This window comes from Plectropomus leopardus, chromosome 22, assembly GCF_008729295.1.
Source record: "Plectropomus leopardus isolate mb chromosome 22, YSFRI_Pleo_2.0, whole genome shotgun sequence".
In the NCBI taxonomy this organism is placed as follows: domain Eukaryota; kingdom Metazoa; phylum Chordata; class Actinopteri; order Perciformes; family Serranidae; genus Plectropomus; species Plectropomus leopardus.
This window is the reverse complement of record NC_056484.1, coordinates 21,053,379-21,073,881: the sequence shown is the minus strand read 5'-3', so window position 1 is coordinate 21,073,881 and position 20,503 is coordinate 21,053,379. Positions and strand designations below refer to the sequence as shown.

The following is a 20,503-nucleotide window of genomic DNA, read 5'->3' as shown; positions in this document are numbered from 1 at the left end:
CGGACTCTGCACCAGATCAGCAAACTTTATGTTGCTGCCTTTACACTGGTGAGAACTGGCGCTAGTGCTGGCCGCCAGCGACCTGTGACCCCTGGTACTGGGTGTTTTGCTATCTTGACTTATTAAATGAAAGAGAGCATGTAGGGCAAGGAGTGGCTAAACTGTGTGAAGACCTACGATGACATAAAAATAAATAGGTCAATACATAGGAACTATTGGCTAACTGTATGAAGCCCAACTATATTCCCATGGTCGTATTGTGGGAGGGGCTTGGAATAAAGAGGGGGGAACTGCAGGAGGAGGATGTATTTTGAAATTCTGCCATTTTTTTGCCTTTTCCAGATTTTTGCCTTCCCCAGCTTTATTACCATAAAAGAGTAACAGGTCTAATATATTAGATAAAAATAGGGGGCTACATTTTCTGATCTAAATTGAATTAATTCATTGAGTTAACTGGTGATTACCTCAAATGTTTTTTAGTAGCAGCAAATGCTCACCTTTTCAAGTGTTACAAATGAAGAAGTCAAATTTATGAGTTGATGAGATTAAAATCTTTCACTTTAACCATTTTAATTCCTACGATTGTGAGCTATCCAAAACATCTGCTGGTGAATCATCACCTTAGGGGCAGATGATTGATGCAGATGATGAACCCGGGTAGTTTCTTTGGGATTGGTAAATGGGCAATGAACCTGGCAACAGCCAAAAAAGACAGGCAGGGTCAGAAATTTATTCAAGTGTTTCCAGGCAACAAGGAAACATGAATAAATTGTGAAGAAAGCAACAGTTCTGAGTCAGATGCATGGACACTGTTGTCCCTCAGAATTGCCAAAAAAGTAATGCTGTGTGGTCACAGCAGCAGATCCACAGGTTACGTTACCTGAGCTGACTAGACAAACTGCCTTCCCCATCCAGGGATGTCGGTGTCCCCGTCACTAAGGATACGGATCAGCTGATGAGGGTTCTGACTGATTTTTTAAAAACATGTTGAGCTTTGACATCTCTGTTTTTATGGTAAAACATATCTGAAATATTAACGCTTTGACTGGTTATTCAATTTATTCAGAGAATCTTCCACACATACTTAAAATGAACACAGTGGTCACAGGAAATCCCTCTGAGATGAATCCTAACCCAGATTTATAACTGATGACTAATGAATGAAACATGAATCAGTATTAATGCACAATAGCAAGCGTGGATTTCACAATGATTCTTTAAGACAAGAAAATATTGTCTGGTTTTAAAAAACCCTACTTTTTTCAAGAGACTGATACCCTTATCCATTTTTAAAATACTCATTTAAAATGTTTAATGAAATGATATTGACGGCAACTGAATGGCAAATGCAGTTACCTGTTTTTCGCATCCCTCCGTCTGCAGGGCAGGTGTAGTCACTAGCAGCGAGCAGGAAACACGTCCCCCCACTCCGGCGGTCATGTTCTCGGGTGCTGGACCTTCGCATGGGGACCCTCTCCTCTGGAGACATGGTCAGGTCACTGCCCCCACTGCAGTCTGCTGACAGAACTGTGACAAAAGAAACAGGCCTGGCTCGATAACGGAAATATTCCAGCTGGGCTTTTTTTGCTCTTCTTTTTTACCCTTCTTTTTTCAAACAGGTACAATTGCTGCTTGCATGCAGGACAAAGGTCAGGCAGTGTGTGGAGCTCCAGTGACCGAGAAATACATAATAATTTTTCTCATGTGTCAATAGGCGGGTCTCCATTGACCCTCAAACTGCACAAATTGAAATTGCGAGTATAAAATATGCCTAATGGAACCATGTCAGTTTTGATAAAACTCCCATTTATCGCAAAAAAGTTTTTATGCTCGCATGAGATGGTATTTCAGGCGACTCGAAAAGCCACATTTTTCAAATCTATTTAACTAAACTAAACACTAAAACTAGGGATGAGTAAACATTTTAGTTCACTGAAAAAAACTGGACAGTAGAAAAAAAGAAAAGTAACTGAAAATTAAATTCAGTACTCACAAAACTAACTAAATTACAACAAACAAAAATACAAAAAAAAAAAAATGTCTTCAGTTCTAGTCTTTAGGTCAATTGGACAATTTGGTCAGATGTGGGTTTAGGTTTAGGGTTAGGCTATTGACACGTTTACGTGACTTTGAGTCAACCACCTCCACAAAGTGTTGTGCTTGTATTATGTTACCTTTTCCAAACTTCTTAAATTTGCCCCTGACAAATACCACCCATATACTGTACTTAAAAAAAAACCTTAAACTAACACTGAAACTACTAAAAATGAAATATTTTTTTAAACAATAAAAACTAAACTAAAAATAGTAAACCCACTCTGAAAACTGAAAAATTGAATTGAATTGAAAACAAAATAAAAAATTCAAAACTATAAGAACTCTCCTGTGTGACTTAAATGAGCACACAGAACATGTTTAAGGAGCCTTTCACATTTAAAGATGAAGCATGATACAATCTAAAGGACACTGGAGGAGAAAGTAACCTTGCAGCCCGTGTATTTCAAATGACCTCAAAGGAAATCACATAGGCGACTAAAACCAGATTGATTCTGTTTGTGCATTCAGCTGAGACATGAATTATTCTATGTCATTACTGTAAATATAAGGTTCTCAGACCTCATAAACAAACAGAGTGTGAAGAGTCCAGAGCACCAGGGGCGTCTGCACTAGAATTCAAAGAAAGTCGGTATACAGAGGTTGACACTAATTTCCATCAATATCAGATGTGTAAGAGTAAATTACTGACTCGAGCCTGAAGGGAAAACAGCCACCTACGGTCTGAACAACAAATTAAAAATCCCTACAGGAAGGAAGACTTGGACACAAGGACTCTGAATTCTTATCAGCATAAGCTATTTTACACAACCATCTCCTACTCTCAATACCTTGTGCATTGCCTTCCTTATCACTGTGGCAACCAGAAATGAAGGCTGCGAGGCAAAGAGTTCAGATTTCTGTGAGACTCTCCCACTGTGGTGCGAGAGAGTCTCCAGGGGAAAACCATTTCTAGTCTCAAGGGGGAATCTGTCAAATGAAAACTGTTTTCTACCTGAGATGGGGTCCCTTTCTGATTCACATTGCTGTTGCTACATACCTAAAACATTCAGTGTAACCTGAACTTTACCCCTGAGGTATGGTTGCTCATTATTTTCTCTCCTATATAGCTTTTTTCTTGCCCATTGGTCTTACCTGAGCGGTTGCGTTCTAGTACCCTGCTCCCTTTGACGTGGCACAGGTCACCTTGAGTGCTGTTGCAGGTGGTGTTGAGATCACCTTTGCAGTAGATTGGGGACCCTCCTTGCACCACCTGAGGAATGTGTTTCTTCCTCTTCTTGGGCAACTTCTGCTTGGCCATGGCCAGAGAATAGTACATCCCAAAGTTATTGACAATAACGGGCACAGGCATGGCTATCGTCAGCACACCTGCCAAGGCGCACAATGCACCCACTACCATGCCCGACCAGGTCTCTGGATACATGTCGCCATAGCCCAGTGTGGTCATGGTTACCACGGCCCACCAGAAGCCGATGGGAATGTTCTTGAACTTGGTGTGGATGCTACTAGTGGGGTCTTTGGGATTAGCGCCGATTCGTTCGGCGTAGTAGATCATGGTGGCAAAAATTAACACTCCCAATGCCAGGAAGATGATGAGCAGCAGGAATTCATTGGTGCTTGCCCGTAATGTATGCCCCAGCACCCTTAGCCCCACAAAATGACGCGTTAGCTTGAAGATACGAAGGATACGAACAAAGCGCACCACCCTGAGGAAACCCAACACATCCTTGGCAGCCTTTGAAGAAAGGCCACTCAGCCCTACCTCCAAGTAGAAAGGCAGGATGGCCACGAAGTCGATGATGTTGAGAACGCTTTTAATAAACTCCAGCTTGACTGGACAGAAGGTCACACGCACCAGGAACTCGATGGTGAACCAGAAGACGCAAACGCCCTCCACGTAGGTGAGCGCAGGGTCAGTTTCGATCTCATACTGTGGGCCTGAGTCCGGCACGCTGCTGTTCCGCATCATCTCAGTCTTGTTGATGATGGTGTTGAAAGCCTCGTGAGTCTCCAAGCAGAAGGTTGTAATGGAGACCAGGATGAAGAACAACGATGCAAAGGCTATAAACTACAGAGGAAGAAGAGAGAGAGAGAAAAAAAACATGTTACTATCAATCTACGCCTTACATTTCAGCTGTTTTGAACCTTGATGTTCTATACCCTGGCTGAGGATACATACACCGAGATCAATCAATTCATTTACTCTTGAGAAAGAAAGTGAACTCAGACAAGTTTAATTAACTTGCATCAATTTGAGTGGACTCCAGAGAGAGGAGCAATCTATTAGCAAGAGCAACAAACAAACACACACTTCCCCCTTGCTCCTGTTGGGAATGTAGCACGGGGATGCAGATGCAGTCAGATTTAATTTACTGCTGCTGGTATGTTGGGCAGTTGTCAGTAAAGCAAGCAGGAAAGTAGTTAAACTAACTAAACAAGACCTCAGAATCAGTGGGGAATCGGGGAGAATGTGCTTATTTTCTGTGTTGTACTTATATTGTGCTTTTGCCTTTTGTATGTTTATTTAAGTTTTGTTTTGTATAGTCAGCATGTCAAGTCAAGCCACATCTTAGTGTAGTTGCACTGTATGTAATGTTGAGATATTGTACTGTTTAATTTAAAGTTGCAACAATTGCAAAGAAAACATGAAGGACTGCATGCAATGTTGGGCAATGGCTCCCAAACTTTTTGTCATGTGACCCCTCACAATTAAGGGACATCCATGTGTGACTCCTCACATAGGTCACAAACTGTATGTCTACTGACCAGGCAACACAGAAGATCTCTACAATCAGCACAGTTTCAAGGTGGACACCCAAGATCAGTGTCACCAATTAAGTATCTTTTGTTCTTGAGTTAGGATGTTGAGTAATGGCCAGAAAAGTGTTCTTGTAATACATTGTGATTTCACAGGGAAGCTAACCATTCACGTTTTGGATATAAAATATCATCACTTCATAATTGTATCCTGTTAGACATTTGTGTGAAATTTTGCCATAATTGTCAATTTTATTTTGTCATATTCCAAGTTGACGTTTGTGCCAAATTTGGGGAAATTCTGTCAAGACCTTGTTGATATATTGTGTTTATGAAGTGAGACAGACAGACCTTTGTTCATCAAATTTTAATCACTTCATCGTTGAAATGACTTGAAATGAAGAAGGCGTTCTTGAGATATCACGCTTACGAGAATGAGACAGACTAGGCCACAATGAACTTGACTTCTGACCACAAATATCAAATCAGTTCATCATTATGTCCAAGTGGACATTTGTGCCAAATTTGACGAAATTCCCTCAATGTGAATTGGATGTACATGTTGAGGGACAGCCAAACATCCTGAAAACATAAAGCCTCAAGCCAGCTCAAAGGCATAAAAATCATAATTATTCTTAAGTTGTAGAAATAGGACTGTAGTAACTTTGAACTTGGTTTGGCAAAACGTGAGCATGTTGATACACTGCAGCTGAATCTGTATGATAACAGTATTAAATGATGATTCACATACAGATTATTTTCCTCGTTTTGTTTTGGTCTTCTTCTGCAAAGTGTTTATCGAACCACCTGTCAGATGCAGAGCTCACATCCAGCTTTTCCGCCGCCCTGGAAGAGGCTCTGGCTCAATGTGCAAAACATCCACAGCTTTCTCCGAGAGAGCTAGACGGAGCAGATTTCCACACACACGCAGCCTACTATGCTCCTTCTCCACCTTCCTCCCACAATCCATCCACTGGTGCGCTCTGCCTACTGAGCCCTGAAGAAGTCGTTTCACACCCTGCCTTGTTTTTGGATCGCATGACTCACACGCTCTCAAAATATCATTGCCACTATTTGGGTCACCGTGTTCCTGAACTGTGCGTGCATTCACTCAACTGCAGTTAGCATGCAACTCTTCATATATTATATATATGTCTTTATCATCCTAAGGGTGTGTGACCATCCTGCTCATTTTTCTGCACAGTTTTTGAAGCCGCAGCATGTTGAAAATTGAGTTTGGTGAGGTTACTCAGCACTATCCACCTTCTACATTCAATAAAATATGCAGTTTTTATATGCTGATTAGCTTTCCATTATCCTGTTCACAAAATGTTCAGACACCTCGGCTGACCTTGTATGTATTTATTTTTTTTGCATGTTTCACCTATTTTCCCTTAGCCCTATTACAGTCTACCTGCACTTAGGCAACACACTGTACAATAGTGATGTAATGATAGTCAAAGTATCACCTGAGTAAGTGAGCAAGGTTTTCAAGTTTCCAGCTTTACAGTGTCATGTGACTGCACTGCATTTGGTCTTTTGAGGCTGCTGTTAATATAGAAATTGGAGTCTCTTTCTTCTTCTATAGACTGGTGAAGGCTGTAGGCGGATGTAAACAAGACACCATCTCTGCTGTTGATGTCACTTGTAACACTGTGAAAATGAAGCAGTTTTCACTGTATTGCAAAACCAGATTATTTTTTAACAACTAGACTTAAATTCTACTTTAACACTGTGTTGTGCTTCAGAGGAAACACAACACAAGTTAGCCGATGTGCAATCATGCAAACATCATAACAATTTCTCATATCTATATATATATAGATAGATAGATATATATACTTTTACATGTTCACAGTCTTCCTTTGTAGGGGACGACTGCTGGCCGTAACCAAACCAGCCGGCCTTCAGTATCATCAGACGTTGATAGTCTATGCTGATATTCAGTAGGGCTGTGCATCTTCACTGGTCTCATGATTCCATTATGATTATCATGTCAATAATTGGATTTCATTCCACGACGCATTGCGATTTATTGCATCCTCAGTTTTCTATATTAATGCACATGGCTACTTTTTCATAACAAGCAGTCAGCTAGCTCCGTTCTCCCACAATTCAAAGCAATATTGCCACCATTCAGCACTGGTTGCTACCAGGAAGTTATCTTGAATGGTACAACTTTATTGTCCAGCCATGGCCCGAAAATCAATAAGCAATGTTACATAGCTGTAATCGATTATATATTCCTATAAATATACTATATATAACCAAAACCACCATTATCACGTATCACGTGAGTATTGCTAACTGAGTTAATATTAGCCTTGAGTTATCATTCTTTAAATGATAATAACTTTAAATGCTGACAGAAGTTGTAAGTTGTTGTCGTCTCTGTCTGTAATTTTGACCTGTATGTTTTAAGTAGTTTTTGTACTTTTACAAAGCCTGTCTATTACTCGTAAAGGGCTTTGGTTTTGTTTTTGTTGGCCAGATTTTCTATGATGTTTCAAAGCGGGTGATTCTGGTATACTTCTATAAAAGTACTATGGTTTTATATATATGTTTTATAAACAGGTTTTACTCACTCTTTTAAAACTGTTTTATATTTTTTCATATTCCGGTTCAGGTGTCTGAATATTCTTAATTTAGAGTTCATTACTTTTTGAAAAGATGAACTTATATTATTATGCTATTATATTATCATTTTATCATTGGTATAAAATGGTCTCAAAACTGACAGTAATGTAGTTTATTGCAATTATTTCTGGGACACTATATCGTCCAACAAAAGTAGTTATCATGACAGCATAAACCCAAAATTTGTCGGCCTAGTTATTGAGTAGAAATATGAAAATCATGCACCACATGCCAACAAAATAATCCCAGAAATGCAAGGCACACTGCTGACAGCTTTGATTAAAGTGTTCGAGCTGCTTCAGGGTGGATATTTCCTTGAAACATGCAAAAACCTAAAATGGCAAATCTCCTCCTGCTGCTAAATTCTGACTTTCTATCTCACCCCTCTGTGTCTTTATCTGGGTCTCACTCTTATCATCTTGCTGAAACAAGCAGCAGGACTACCTGGACTAGTTTCCTTCAGCTGTTCAGATGCTGCGCCAACTAATGACAACTGCCGCTTCGTGCTGGGCTGTAATTTTGTTGCGTTCCCATCCGCGGAGCGAGGATATATCATCTCCCTGTGCACACCGGCCTGTAACAGCTGAATCATGTCACATTAAACAAGCACGTCACCAAAAGCACATGCATACATATTACACCAACATGCAGGTGTACACACTGATACACCCGTTGATACACACACATGCACAGCCTCACAAGGTTATTTATGACGGACATTAAAAATGCAAAGGCGCTACTCTACCATGTGATTGCAACAGGCACATGCCTCTTGACATCCTGATTTCCAGCACACACACTCTGCATGCTAAATAAGTCCCGTACTTCTGGAACCCGCTCTTTGAAGGCAGCGCAGGGCGGATGTAGCACAGACAGTCCATCTCTGAACAATGCAGATCTAATTTAGCCTCAAGACTCGCCCCATTTTTCAGCCATCTTTTTCATTACATTTAAGGCTTTTAGCTTTAGCGTTTCTCGCTCATTGGCACAGCTGGTGACGGCCAAGGCGGCTGCAGAGGCCGAAGCGGTGACCTTCATGTCTGACTATCAACATGTGAAGAGCAGAAGCACAGCAGGGGGATGATTTTAAACTAAATGGGTCTCTGCCTCTCTACTTGACTGTAACTCGTGTGCACCCCATAACTTTACAAGACTTATTTAAAAAATCTAAAAAAAAACAAAAAACAAAAATCTAATCAGTTAATTGTTGAGTCATAGTCGATGTTTGTGAAACATTTTAGTAAGCTCTGAAAGAATGAGACAGATGCACGGTCATAGTGACCTTGACCTTTGACCTAAATTTAAAGAAGTTCATCCAAGATGTTCTTGATCAGAAAATGGTGAAAAACATCGATCAGTGTTTCCCCAAGCCCAAGATGATCCTCTTTCTCGCTCTTTATATTATGTCAGTTGTTGCTGGAGAAAGATCTACAGAAACCTACTTTTTTCCTTAGTTTCACAATTCGCTGGTAAAAAAATAATATAAAACATCTGCTAAAAAAATCGTCAGTGAGCACAACAACAGACCTATATGATCTGAGAAAAAAAATGCATTTTTCTTTCCTTGACCAAAACTTTGGTCCATGGATTCCCACAAAAATTGTAATAGATAGTTTTGATCCCCAGAGGATACAGTCTTAGTGCACAAGGACAGCCCTACTAAGTCCTTCCTTTGCATTAAAAAAAAAAAAATCCACGTTCACATGATATACTGTGAGAACGATCCTTGTGTACATTGATCTGCAAAACAACTTAATAGAAGTATAGTACGCTGTATAGAAGTACACCACAGGCATGCGCTAAATGTGGCTGTGGCATCACCGTTTTCACAGGATCCGCGCAGTGCCAGCTTACACAGCGACAGAAAGGGTGGTGTTTTCAAAAGATTACACTCTGGACCCCGGTTTCAAAAGTTTGCATTTTCAGACCCCCAAAATGCTGCTGTTGTGTGAACTAAAGGCCAAACTGCAAAAACGTCTCATGCAAAAACCATTGCTGTGTAAACGGTCCCTTAGTAAGCCCTCACCTTTCCTCTTGTCTTATGATTATACCAACATTCGCACAGCTCAACATATCTCATAATTAGCCATGATATTTGATAAACACATTCGTGTTCTCAAGAGGATGAACCCCACCCATTCCAATGACACCCTCACCTTTATGCCAGCACAATCTCAGAGCAAAGCATCTATTTGTAGCACACTACTGGTGGAAACAAGCCTGTCAGAACAGCTTTGTTCTGCACTCTGTAATGAACCTTTCAGTCTCCATGGGCAACTAGCAAGACATTATACTTTAAGTGTGACTGAGATACAAAGAATCTTTTTTCTCCAATTGCTACCGTTTATTCTTATTCATTATAAACAACAACTGGCGAGATGATTCACAGGAAACATAAAACCTTCAATTTGTTTTGCCAGTTTCTGTTCCAGCGTTATTTCACTGTGCCCAAGTTGAATGTTTTCATATCAGTGCTGCATCATATTAAGCTCAGACGCCTATCAGTCACTCGACACCCACAGAACAAGCCGCACGTCTCCTCCAGGAAACAATTAATCCCAAAAATGTGTCCTTACACACGTTATTAGCACATGGAAGCCTCGTTAGTGAGGAGAAACTGGGCAGGATCAAACCTGACAGCCATATTCTTTCAAAGTTTGGCTCTGTATCTTTTAACATGTACTGTACAAACTGTGAGATTAGGACTTTGAGCCAGCAGCTCTATCACCAGCCCAAACACTGATGGGATGTGATCACTGTCACAGTCCCGGAGCAGGGAGGCCGTCCTCATGATCACATCATTTCTCACTAGACGCCTCTGCCACTCCCTGGAACTCTGCCTGTCTGCGGCCAATAAAGGAGACATGAGGAAAATGCCAGATCAAACAGCTTCGATCACATGATCCCCCGGCGGATTACATCTGCCACTTGGCCCCGAGCCACCAGCACCGGCGGGCCAGGACGCTGACACCGGAGCTATGCAGCCTGGGGGTTGTAAACAGTAACTGATGCATCGCCATGGACGTCACATTAGCACGCTAATGGAAAGGAAAAACTTAGTGGTCTGCAGGTTAGAGTGGACCAACAGGCCTGTCAGCGCTCAGTGATAAATCAAATGTGACGTACCTGTAGCCTCGGGTCACTTCATGTACGCTTCATTTTCTAGAGCCAGCAACAGATTCTACGAAGTATTTCTGAGACTGACTGAGATGTTGTGCATGATGTGTGTACTTTCCCTTTTTTCTTTCATCCCAGACGTTGCAAAGTGCTGCTCTAAATAATCACTGCAAATGTACAATGTGCCCCACTCAGCGTCACCTGCTGAGCTGAATCACACACATCCTGAGTCATCTGTCTCTTTCTCAGTGATACAGGATAATGGTCTAACAGTGAGTTCAGTCCAGAGGGCAGCGGTAATGCACCTGAAGCTGTTGGGTCACGGCTAAAAAAATCACAACAAGAAGCGTTTGTGCACTTTAGGAAATGAGTTACAACAGCTTAACAGCCACAATAAACACAAACACATGGATGAGTCACGCAGACGGACTGTGAGCAGCACAAATGGTTTTCTCGTCTACATGAGCTCTCACTCATGTCAGACCCTGACCCTGAGGAGCAGTGATACTAGCTTACTATCCAAAGGACAAATCTGGCACATGACATGCCTGGTGGCCCCGCTGAACATTTTACAATTCATAATGAAAAATAAATTCATAGTCTTTTTGTAATTAGCTTGTAAATAAAGTGCCAGAGTGTATTAAATAACAACAACATAGAAATAGACAACAGCAACATAATAAAAAAGTGACAGAGGAAGATCCCCTGGACCCTCTGGCAGAGGTCCAGGCTCAGCCCTGAATGTCCTCATATCCCAGAAACTGGCCCCTGACTTTCTTTCATTTTAACCCTTTGAGACCTGGATGGACATCAGTTTACTTGTCTTGCATTCAGACGCCTTTCACTTGCATTTAAACCTCTGAAACCTGAGAAAGTTGGTTTGATTTATTTCAAAAACACTGGGCAAAAACATGATAAGCAACCTGGAAAGAAAAGAACTGCAAATTGCAAAAATAAATAAATAAAAAGTACTAATACTACTACTACTAATAATAATAAATTTGTAAAAAAGTGACAAGGACATGATCTGAAACCTACCTGGATGGGATTATTAGATGTGATCAAAAAAGGATGAAATTATTTTTTATTATAAATATTACATTCTGAGGCTCTATATTTAAAGTGATGTTACGGAGGTTTTTTAAACATGCGAAAATCCACAAAAAAAGGTAATAGACTCCTTAGTGATTGCTTGTAAACCAGCAGACACGACTCTGCAACAGATAAGTGATGTTGCTCTAGATTTCAAAGGGTTAAATAGTATTTGGAAGGACAGGCATAGAGTTTTTGAATTATTTGGGGAGATGTATTATAGTAAGGGAAATTATCCGCCAAGCTAGAAAGTGATTTGTCATCTTGTGCCTGAGATCTGCCAAAATGAATCTTAAATTGAACGGTTCCAGGATCTGAAATATTTTGTGGTGAATCCTGGCTCCAGCAGGAAGCTAAAAACAGAGCGCCCGTCATGGGTCACACATTTTTTCCGTACATCCTTTCATCTGTTGGCACAGCGGCGTGCTGGATGGGCAAACCTTGGCATCCTCCCGCTGAAAAATCCCCCCCACACACACGCACACACACCCAGGCAGCCCACCGCTCTGCTCAGGCTCCGTTTCAGATCCCGCCCTGCTGGCTCGCCCAATAGAAACGCTCGCTGCTTCCACTTCCTCGGGACTGCCACCATCTGTTTGACACTGTGAGTGGAGGCTGTGCGCTCCGATCCTGGCCTAGGACCACCATCCACCGCCACACTGCTGCGCTCCTCTGTAAGCCGCCATGACATCATCAAAATAAGGAGACCCCGGAGGTGCTAACACAATCCAAGAGGATCTCAGACACACTCACACTCACACACACACGGCTACACACTGACATAATTAAACCTGTGGGGTTTTGGGGTTTGAGCCTGTACGTGGTACGCCTTCTGTTTCTGCATGATTGCCCCGTTATATTTTCAATCTGGATTTAGGGCTTTTCCTGAGCATACACACATGAAGTCTGCAGACGTGTCCAACTGCACGTCCACACGGACGGAGCGTCTTATTTAGTATGCAAAGACAGAATACAAGTAAGACTCTGTAATCCCACCTTGAGCCTGTTTACCCACATTTAACTTATGCAGATATTACAGTACCTCCTGAACGCTGTTTATGGTTTTAACTCATGACTTCACTAATGATTAATAAATGACTTAATGCTTTATAAAATACGTTTTTATAAAAAACAATCTTTGGGTATCATTGACTGGTGTTTACATTGCTCCGACACGACAGGTGTTTTGTTTTACTCTGTGTTCTTAAAATCACTGAATATTGGGGTGCCTGGTGACTCAGTGGATAGAGCGGGCACCCCATATAAAGAGGCTGTCTCCTCACCGCTGCGGTTCGCGGGCTCGATTCTGGCCTCTGCCCTTTGCTGCGTGTCACCCCCCTCTCCCTCTTTCACACTTGTGCTGTCCTATCAGTTAAAGGCAAGAATGGCTTTATAAATATCTTAAAAAAAAATAAATCATTGAACATTGACCGAGGGCTGCGGGACAACGAAACATATGTGTTCACAATTTATTTTAATTATCAGTATAACTGTAAATTAATTATCAAAACAGCACGGTTCTCCTTTTTCTCCATCCATCCACATCAGCACTGTCACACATCTCTGATGCGCACAGACAGGCGAAAGACCTTCCGCACGGCACACCCATGAAGAAATGGAGCAATATAGGAAGTGTGTTTGCATCTTTTAGCGCAGTATTTTAGTTTTACATCCCACAAATGTCCCGTTTTTAGTTCAGTCAGCGGAGAAACAAACCTAGCAACCAGCTGGCTTAGATAATGGAACATTAAGCAGCCAATGGGAAAGACATTTTTTTCAGGAGATCCAAACAGAGCGAAAAGGACAGTCAGTATCAGACAAACACGGGGCTAAACGTGCATAGAACTGTTTGCTGACATCTTAAATACCAAAACAACTTTACAAGATGAAAATGTGTCAGCATTGGGAGATAGCTTGTTCTGCTGCCCCCAAGTGGCCAAAAAAATCAATGCATGCATTACAATTTATAAGACCTTTCTTAAGGCTGCCTTATAACAAAGTGGCACCAATCTTATATTCACCATGCATCCCATACTGCTTACCTGCATCCTTGACAGATAGTATCAAACATGTAAATTACATTTAGAAATGGTCTTTTATTGGGAATAAAACAACAACAAAACCGCTCTTCCCTGTAAAGATACGGCTTAATGTCTCTAAAGGTGACAGTAAATGAACACAACACTGGTGGATATATGAGATAAGGACGCACACTGCAGAGCTGTCCTCTCTGTCTCTGTTTGTCTGTCTCCTGCAGACACAGAGCTCAGCTCCAGCTGGAAGCAGAGACCCCCGGCAAGAGCTATCCCTCCGTCTGTTGCTCTGTGTCTGTCACTCAGTGGTGTTGTGTCTCTTCAAAGAACGCACCCCCCCCCCCCCTCTCCTCCACATCACCACCAACCCACGGCTCTGACAACACACCAGGGAGCGACACTGATCACCTACTTAATGACAGGAGCATCTCTCTCTCTGTCTCTCTCTCTCTCCATCCCTCTCTTCCTGCTGCCTGACAACCACTGAACCTGGCCTTGTAAACAAAAGTTAGATAGACTCCACAGCTGTTTCTTTATGAGTTTTGGCAACCCGTGATCCCACCTTTTTGGCGGTTTTGGCAGCTGGACAGAGTCTGGAAAAAAAAACGTATTCCAACCAGCTTGCTAACTTTAGCGGAGCATTTTAGCCTGACTTAACACTGTTATGCTCAGCTTCCAGAGCATGAACAACAGCTGATCAACGTCGTCGTCTCCACATCAGTAAAACCTTTATATATCTGCAGTGAGGGGGTCCACACATAATTATTTAATGACCACGTAGATACCGATATGGAGCCCTGTTTCCTAGAAGTAGGATTTTCACAAGGGAGACCGGCTCATTTCTCTAACACTGAATGCTGGCTTAAAAAAACCCCACACACAATATTTCCTGAATCTTAACCTCGAATCTTATCCTCTAACAGATATACTCAACGTGCTTTGCTTGAGGGCCAATATTGAAAAATCACAGGAGGCCAGGGGCCAGTTGCTGGAGCCCTATACATGTTTCTAGGATTTTAGGATGTTTCTAGAATTTTAGGACAATTCTACAATTTTAGGACATTTCTCAGATTGAAGGACCTTTCCAGGACTTAAGGATGTTTCTAGGATTTTAGGATGTTTCTAGGATTTCAGGATTATTCTAGCATTTAAGGACATTTCTAGGATTTTAGGACATTTCAGGATTGTAGGACACTTCGTAGATTTTAGGATGTTTCTCAGATTTTACAGGCTGAGCTAGGATCTCTGTTGCGGGTTGCAGGGGATCCTTCACTGGCCTTTTTTGATGAACAAGTTCTGTTTCGACATGTTTTAAGTCCTCTGGCACCTTATGTGTACTAAAAGTTCAAAACCAACTCCCAGTGTGAATCATTTAATTTTTATTGTAAATTAGAAATTGGTTGGGGAACCACCTGGCACCCTATTGGGGGCCATATTTTGCCTGCTAGCCATAAGTTAAGTATCACTGATCTATATCTGAACACTACTGCAGTTGCCGTGTGTTACTGAATAGAAATTCAGGTCTTGTTTGATAATCCAATATCATTTAGAACAAGGTATGTGTTACTACTGTAATTACCGGTTGCTGTTTGTTAGGTCTACTTGGGTATAAAACTGGGATCCAAACTTCAACCTAACCTTCACCAGTTCATTGGAATCCAACCAGGTCTGATGGGAGCTAGCTAGTGCCACTGCTCATTCATACTAGTTGTGGAAGCACTTTGTCTACCCCCAGGTCGACATTAAGCTATCTTCTCATCGTAATGTATTCTGTCTTTGGGTCCATGGCACTATAATTTATTTTCCTAAAATGTAATGACATGTATAGAAAACACAGTAGAATCATGCACCCAAAGACTACACACAGTTAGTAAAAAAACAACAACTTTTCCGTCAGTTTGAAGTTTAAAATATTTTGAAAAATGTCTTCAGATTTACGCATTTCCAAAGGAATTTTAACATTTTAGTTGTTGACACAAGTGAGTTAACATACTTTCTCGCACTACCTCCCTGAGATTTGGATGCACTAAAAAAATTTTACCACAACCATCATCTGAAAAAACGTCACCATTGTGAGAAGTCCAGCCAGCAGTTATATTTCTCTCCTCTATATAAATGTAAGTTTAAGGAAACATAAGTGTTTTAAAGATGCTTGCTGTTGAACGTACCTCCCACTCTCACATACACAAAGGAACAGACTGTGGTCACATGAATACATCGGTTCCTTCTGCTGTGTTTGTCACCTGCACGCTTCCTCGACTCCAAGGAGGAGAGGTGATGAAAGACACACAAACGCGCCCGCTCACACACACATGCTATTAATAGGTCTCAATCCCAGAGGCAACCACTACATACAGTATCTGCACACCGCTGTGTTAACGTCAGGCTTTGATGTCAGTCACTCAGGATCACACAGGAAGATAACATTTCCTCCCACAACAGTGGCATCAATATACCACAATGCAATGCAGCAACACATGCAAAGATTAAACACTGTTGATGTTCTACTTTCTTTTACTCTTTCACCAGCTTAACTCCTGAAAAGTAGAAGTAGACAACAACACGATAAAGAAGTCAATAATAACTTTTTAAAAGTGTGCCAGCCACAAAGATCTTGCTCACTAGTTTGACCTTTGAGGAAGTTCTCATGTTTATTTATGCTCTTTTACTGCCACACTCATGGCAATTAGCTCTCAACAGGGCAGTCTGCTAAATGCAAACAATACAAAAGAAGTGTTAAAAGTGGCGTTTAGTCCTCTTATAGGAAAAGTTCAACCTCAAATCGAAAATCCATATTTTTCCTCTTATTTTTAGTGCTGTTTATCAGTCTAGATGGTCTTGTTTTTGAGATATCAGCCGTAGAGATGTCCGTCTCTAATATAATGGAATGGGACGGCACTCGGCTTGTGAAGCTTAAAGCAACAAAAGAATACATTTGGAGAAGGCATCAGCAATGTCTCTTTCTCGAAATTATGACCTGGTTACTCAAAATAAACCACAGACTGTATTGTGAGCCGTTTTCAGTTTCATAGGAACTATTTTCTTTCTACTGAACCACCCAACAACCGTATCACTGTGCAGAGGGAAGAGTGCATCCACTGCTAGCCAGGCCCCCAGGAAATATGCCTGGTGTGGAAGTCAATTTTTGCAGTGAAACAATGTAAAAACAACAACCTGGTCCATCATGTAATGCCAGTGGTTCCAAAAAGACTTTTCCCCGTTGACTTACATTGTAAAAGAGACTAAAATAAATCAGTGGATGCTTTTTTAATATATATTTTTAATAAATTTTTTTAGTGTCACGATCTCCGCAGACTGACTTGTTTCTCTATCAGGATTTGATCCGTTTGGTCCAATGATATTTGGAAAGTCTAGAAGAGCCACAAGAATAAATCATTTTACTCCTGATAAAGTGGAACGCTAAACTGGAAGTGGCTGACTCGGCTGGTGGAAGTCTTTAGTGCATTTACCCTATGGCCCAGATGATGAGGAAGCAGCACCAAACACCCGGATAATATCAACCCATGATAACAGAGATTGTTGGCTTCATGTACCACTGAGCAGCTTCTATAGGAATGAATGGGGCCTGGCTTGCAAATGCTGTGTCTCTTAAATAGCACCACTGAGCTGGCTAACGTTTCAGCTATTTAAATGGTGTTTACAACTAAAACAATCTTTGTACTCACAAGCATTTCCGAAATAATCCCCATCCATACTAACACACCTGAAAACACATAATGCACAACCATCCCTGCACACTGAGCATGCACTTGCTGACGTTAACAGGAAGCAGATTACCTATTTTACAGGTGGTTACAGTAAACACAGCAGCAATGACGAAAATTCGGACTGGACATTTCTGTTTTATACTACTGGTGTTTTATATCCTTTTCACGTAATTTCCCCCACGTTTTTTCTTTACATCTAAATGTACACATAAATCTAACTAAACTAAAATGAACTGAACTATAAGTAAATTAACTTGTCCATGAGTAGATGCACTCTTCCTTCTGCACAGTGATACAGTTGCTGGGTGTAGTTCAGTTTTTTTGCGCTTTGAGCACTGGCTGAGTGCCATTGTTTCGGAGAGAAGGCAGACATTTTTACGGCCAATATTGCAAACACTCTGTAACTCACACCAAAACCATCTAGACCAGGGGTCGGCAACCTTTACTATCAAAAGAGCCATTTCTGGCCCAAACAAACAAAAAAAATCTGTCTGGAGTCGCAGGTAACACAACACAGTCAAACTAGCCTATCAATATTATTAATGAGTCTATATGAGCATTCATTAATATGTTTTACCACTATTTATTATTTTTTGTTACATTAACTTTGCAGTGTTGGTGGTAAAAAATAAAAGATCTATTCATGCACTATTATTATTGTAATTATCATTATTATTATCTATATGCATTATTAACTTCTCCATTTTCCTCTGAGACTTCTCCTATCTTGGATTTGGAATCCATAGCTAGTCAAGCTTTTTTGATTCAGGAGCGTCCACCGCTTTTGAAATTTGGCAAAATTAAACAGAAAAGGCACCCAGGCCACAGAAATATGATGCATATTTTAGTTAATGAAATGCTAATACATTTTCATATTCTGTGTACAGGCTAAATATTTTTGCAATTGAAAAATTGAATGAAAATCTTTAAAAAAATAATCGCCATTCATTTCCATTTAATTTTTAGTCAGACACACGGGAGCCACTGGAGAGGAGCTAAAGAGCCGCATGTGGCTCTAGAGCCACAGGTTGCCTACCCCTGATCTAGACTGATAAATAGCACTACAGGTGAAAGGAAAAAATTGTATTTTTTGATTGTTTCGTTGTGATCTGTCCCTCTAAGAGTCCAGGCCATTAGCTATATAAACATCCAGTATATCTGGCTGTGTGATAACAGAGCCTGTCTGTAGGAGGAGAACAGTGCATGCTGGGAAACGGACACAATGTCTGTATTTGTCACATGGAGCTCCCCATTCTAAAATTAAACAGTGGTTAAATCAACATTATGCAGTGTAGTTAGCTGAATGGCTCATTTAAAGACCATCGTAGCACACACATAATTAAACCGCCAAGTAATTGATTTCCATCTCAGCCTTATTCTATAGAGACGAGACTGGATGATATTTCTTTTATTAAATAAAGCGGGATAAAAATAAAGCGGGTGCCTGGGAGGACAGTGATGAGTCCCGGGGAGGATCAGATGCAGGGAGGGAGAGGAGGCTAGTAATGAATTGCCCTACATTACAATCAAGTCCCCAAACAAAAGAATGTTTTTGTCGCTGCACTTTTTCCCTTGATCAGCTGCCGCCATGGTAACGGCACCTTTCCCTTCTTTTTCTAAATTTATTTGACAGCTCAAGATGTTGGATCGCAAAGGAGGGAAGAAAAATGAGAGGCAGCGGAGGGGAAAATGAACGGGTGTGCTCTTTGGCAGGGAAAAGGGTTTCCCTGCTTTTTTTTTTTTTTTTTTTTTTACTCCACATCTCCTGTGATAAAAGAATGAGTTTTTTCGTTGTTTTTTAGTACAAGCAGATGACAAAACAAGAGCAGGCTTTGCTGTCACTCACTCAACTAAAAGGATGGGTTTCAATAAATTGTTTTCGCTGCTAATTTAGAATCAACAACTGACAGAGGAGCGGGCGTTGCCGAAAAAACAGATCCGCGACTCCTAACCAACGAGAGAACAAAAACACAGCAGTGTTTCCACATGACAGGAGGATTTGCTGTTCCCCTCGTTCTCTGCGCTCACACACATGCTTCCTCCCCGTCCTCATTATACAGCTTGCTGTGACATGACAGCCAGCTCACTCGGGGAACCCTTCTAAACCCATAGCTTTTGGCAACCAACCACACGCCGTGGCTAAAAATAGCCTATCAAAAATTTCCAGGCGTTCTAATTTGAATAATTCATTGTCACTTTAAGTCGGTGAAGTCGGCTTTGCGGGGGGAAGAGCTGGGCTGGTCTGAGGTGCAGACGGGTGAATCCCTGCAAGCGACCATCGCCTTCATTTGCACAGAGACTCAAGGGGTCAAGAGAGAGAGGCGGATTTCAGAAATCGTGTTCTTCAGTTTGGCAAGCACTGAGGCAGGAAGTGGAGATGTCACTGATACTTGAACAATATGTTAATCCTCGGCATTGTGAGGGATTTAGCTGACTTTTTGTCGGTGCTGTTGTGTATGTTTGAATGCTTGGAAGAGAGGTAACCTGTGACATTATCGTGATGAAAAACGAGCTTTATGCACAGTTTGTATTATTGAAGAGGAGGTGCTAGTAATGTTAACATAAAGGACAATATAAAGTGATGTCCCCTCCCCTTCAATGTCCCCCATGAGACCCTATTTCTTAAAATAATGTGTACAAAGTCGACGACGAGAGAGAAAGAGAAAAAAATTGATTTGGATTGTGCCATGAATTACACGTGGTATTTGCAGTGGTGGACAGTAACAAAGTACATTTACTTAAGTACTGTACTTAACCCTTTGAAGCCTAAGCTAATTTGCATGATTTCTTTAAAAAAGATGGGAAGAAGGCAATGAGCAACTGAAGAAGAAATTGAGCAAAAATTAGCAAGAAAAAAACAAACAAACATACAAAAAAGTAAATAAAGTTACCTAAATATTAGTAAAAATAACCTGGAAAAGTACTTAAACAATTATAATTTGCATTATGATTGTTAGCAAAAAACTGTTTGTTAAATAGATTTCCTAGCTTTTTTCTTTTTTCCCTGAAACATTTCCTCCTAGCTTTAAAATCTTTCTAAATCTACTAATTTGTTGCAATTTGTGGAACATTTCTTACCAAGTT

General features: G+C 41.0%; 1 protein-coding gene across 3 annotated transcripts in view; it reads right to left on the bottom strand.

Moving 5' to 3' along the window:
- The window catches only part of kcnc2 (potassium voltage-gated channel, Shaw-related subfamily, member 2), a 103,802-nt gene that overhangs the window by 9,698 nt on the left and 73,601 nt on the right, over window positions 1-20,503 (bottom strand). For all 3 annotated transcript variants that reach the window (XM_042511269.1, XM_042511270.1, XM_042511271.1), the window contains exons 2-3: window positions 3,190-4,123; window positions 1,357-1,527 (exon numbers count right to left, since the gene is read on the bottom strand). In XM_042511269.1, coding sequence (XP_042367203.1) covers window positions 1,357-1,527; window positions 3,190-4,123 — 1,105 coding nt within the window. The remainder of the gene's footprint in view (window positions 1-1,356; window positions 1,528-3,189; window positions 4,124-20,503) is intronic.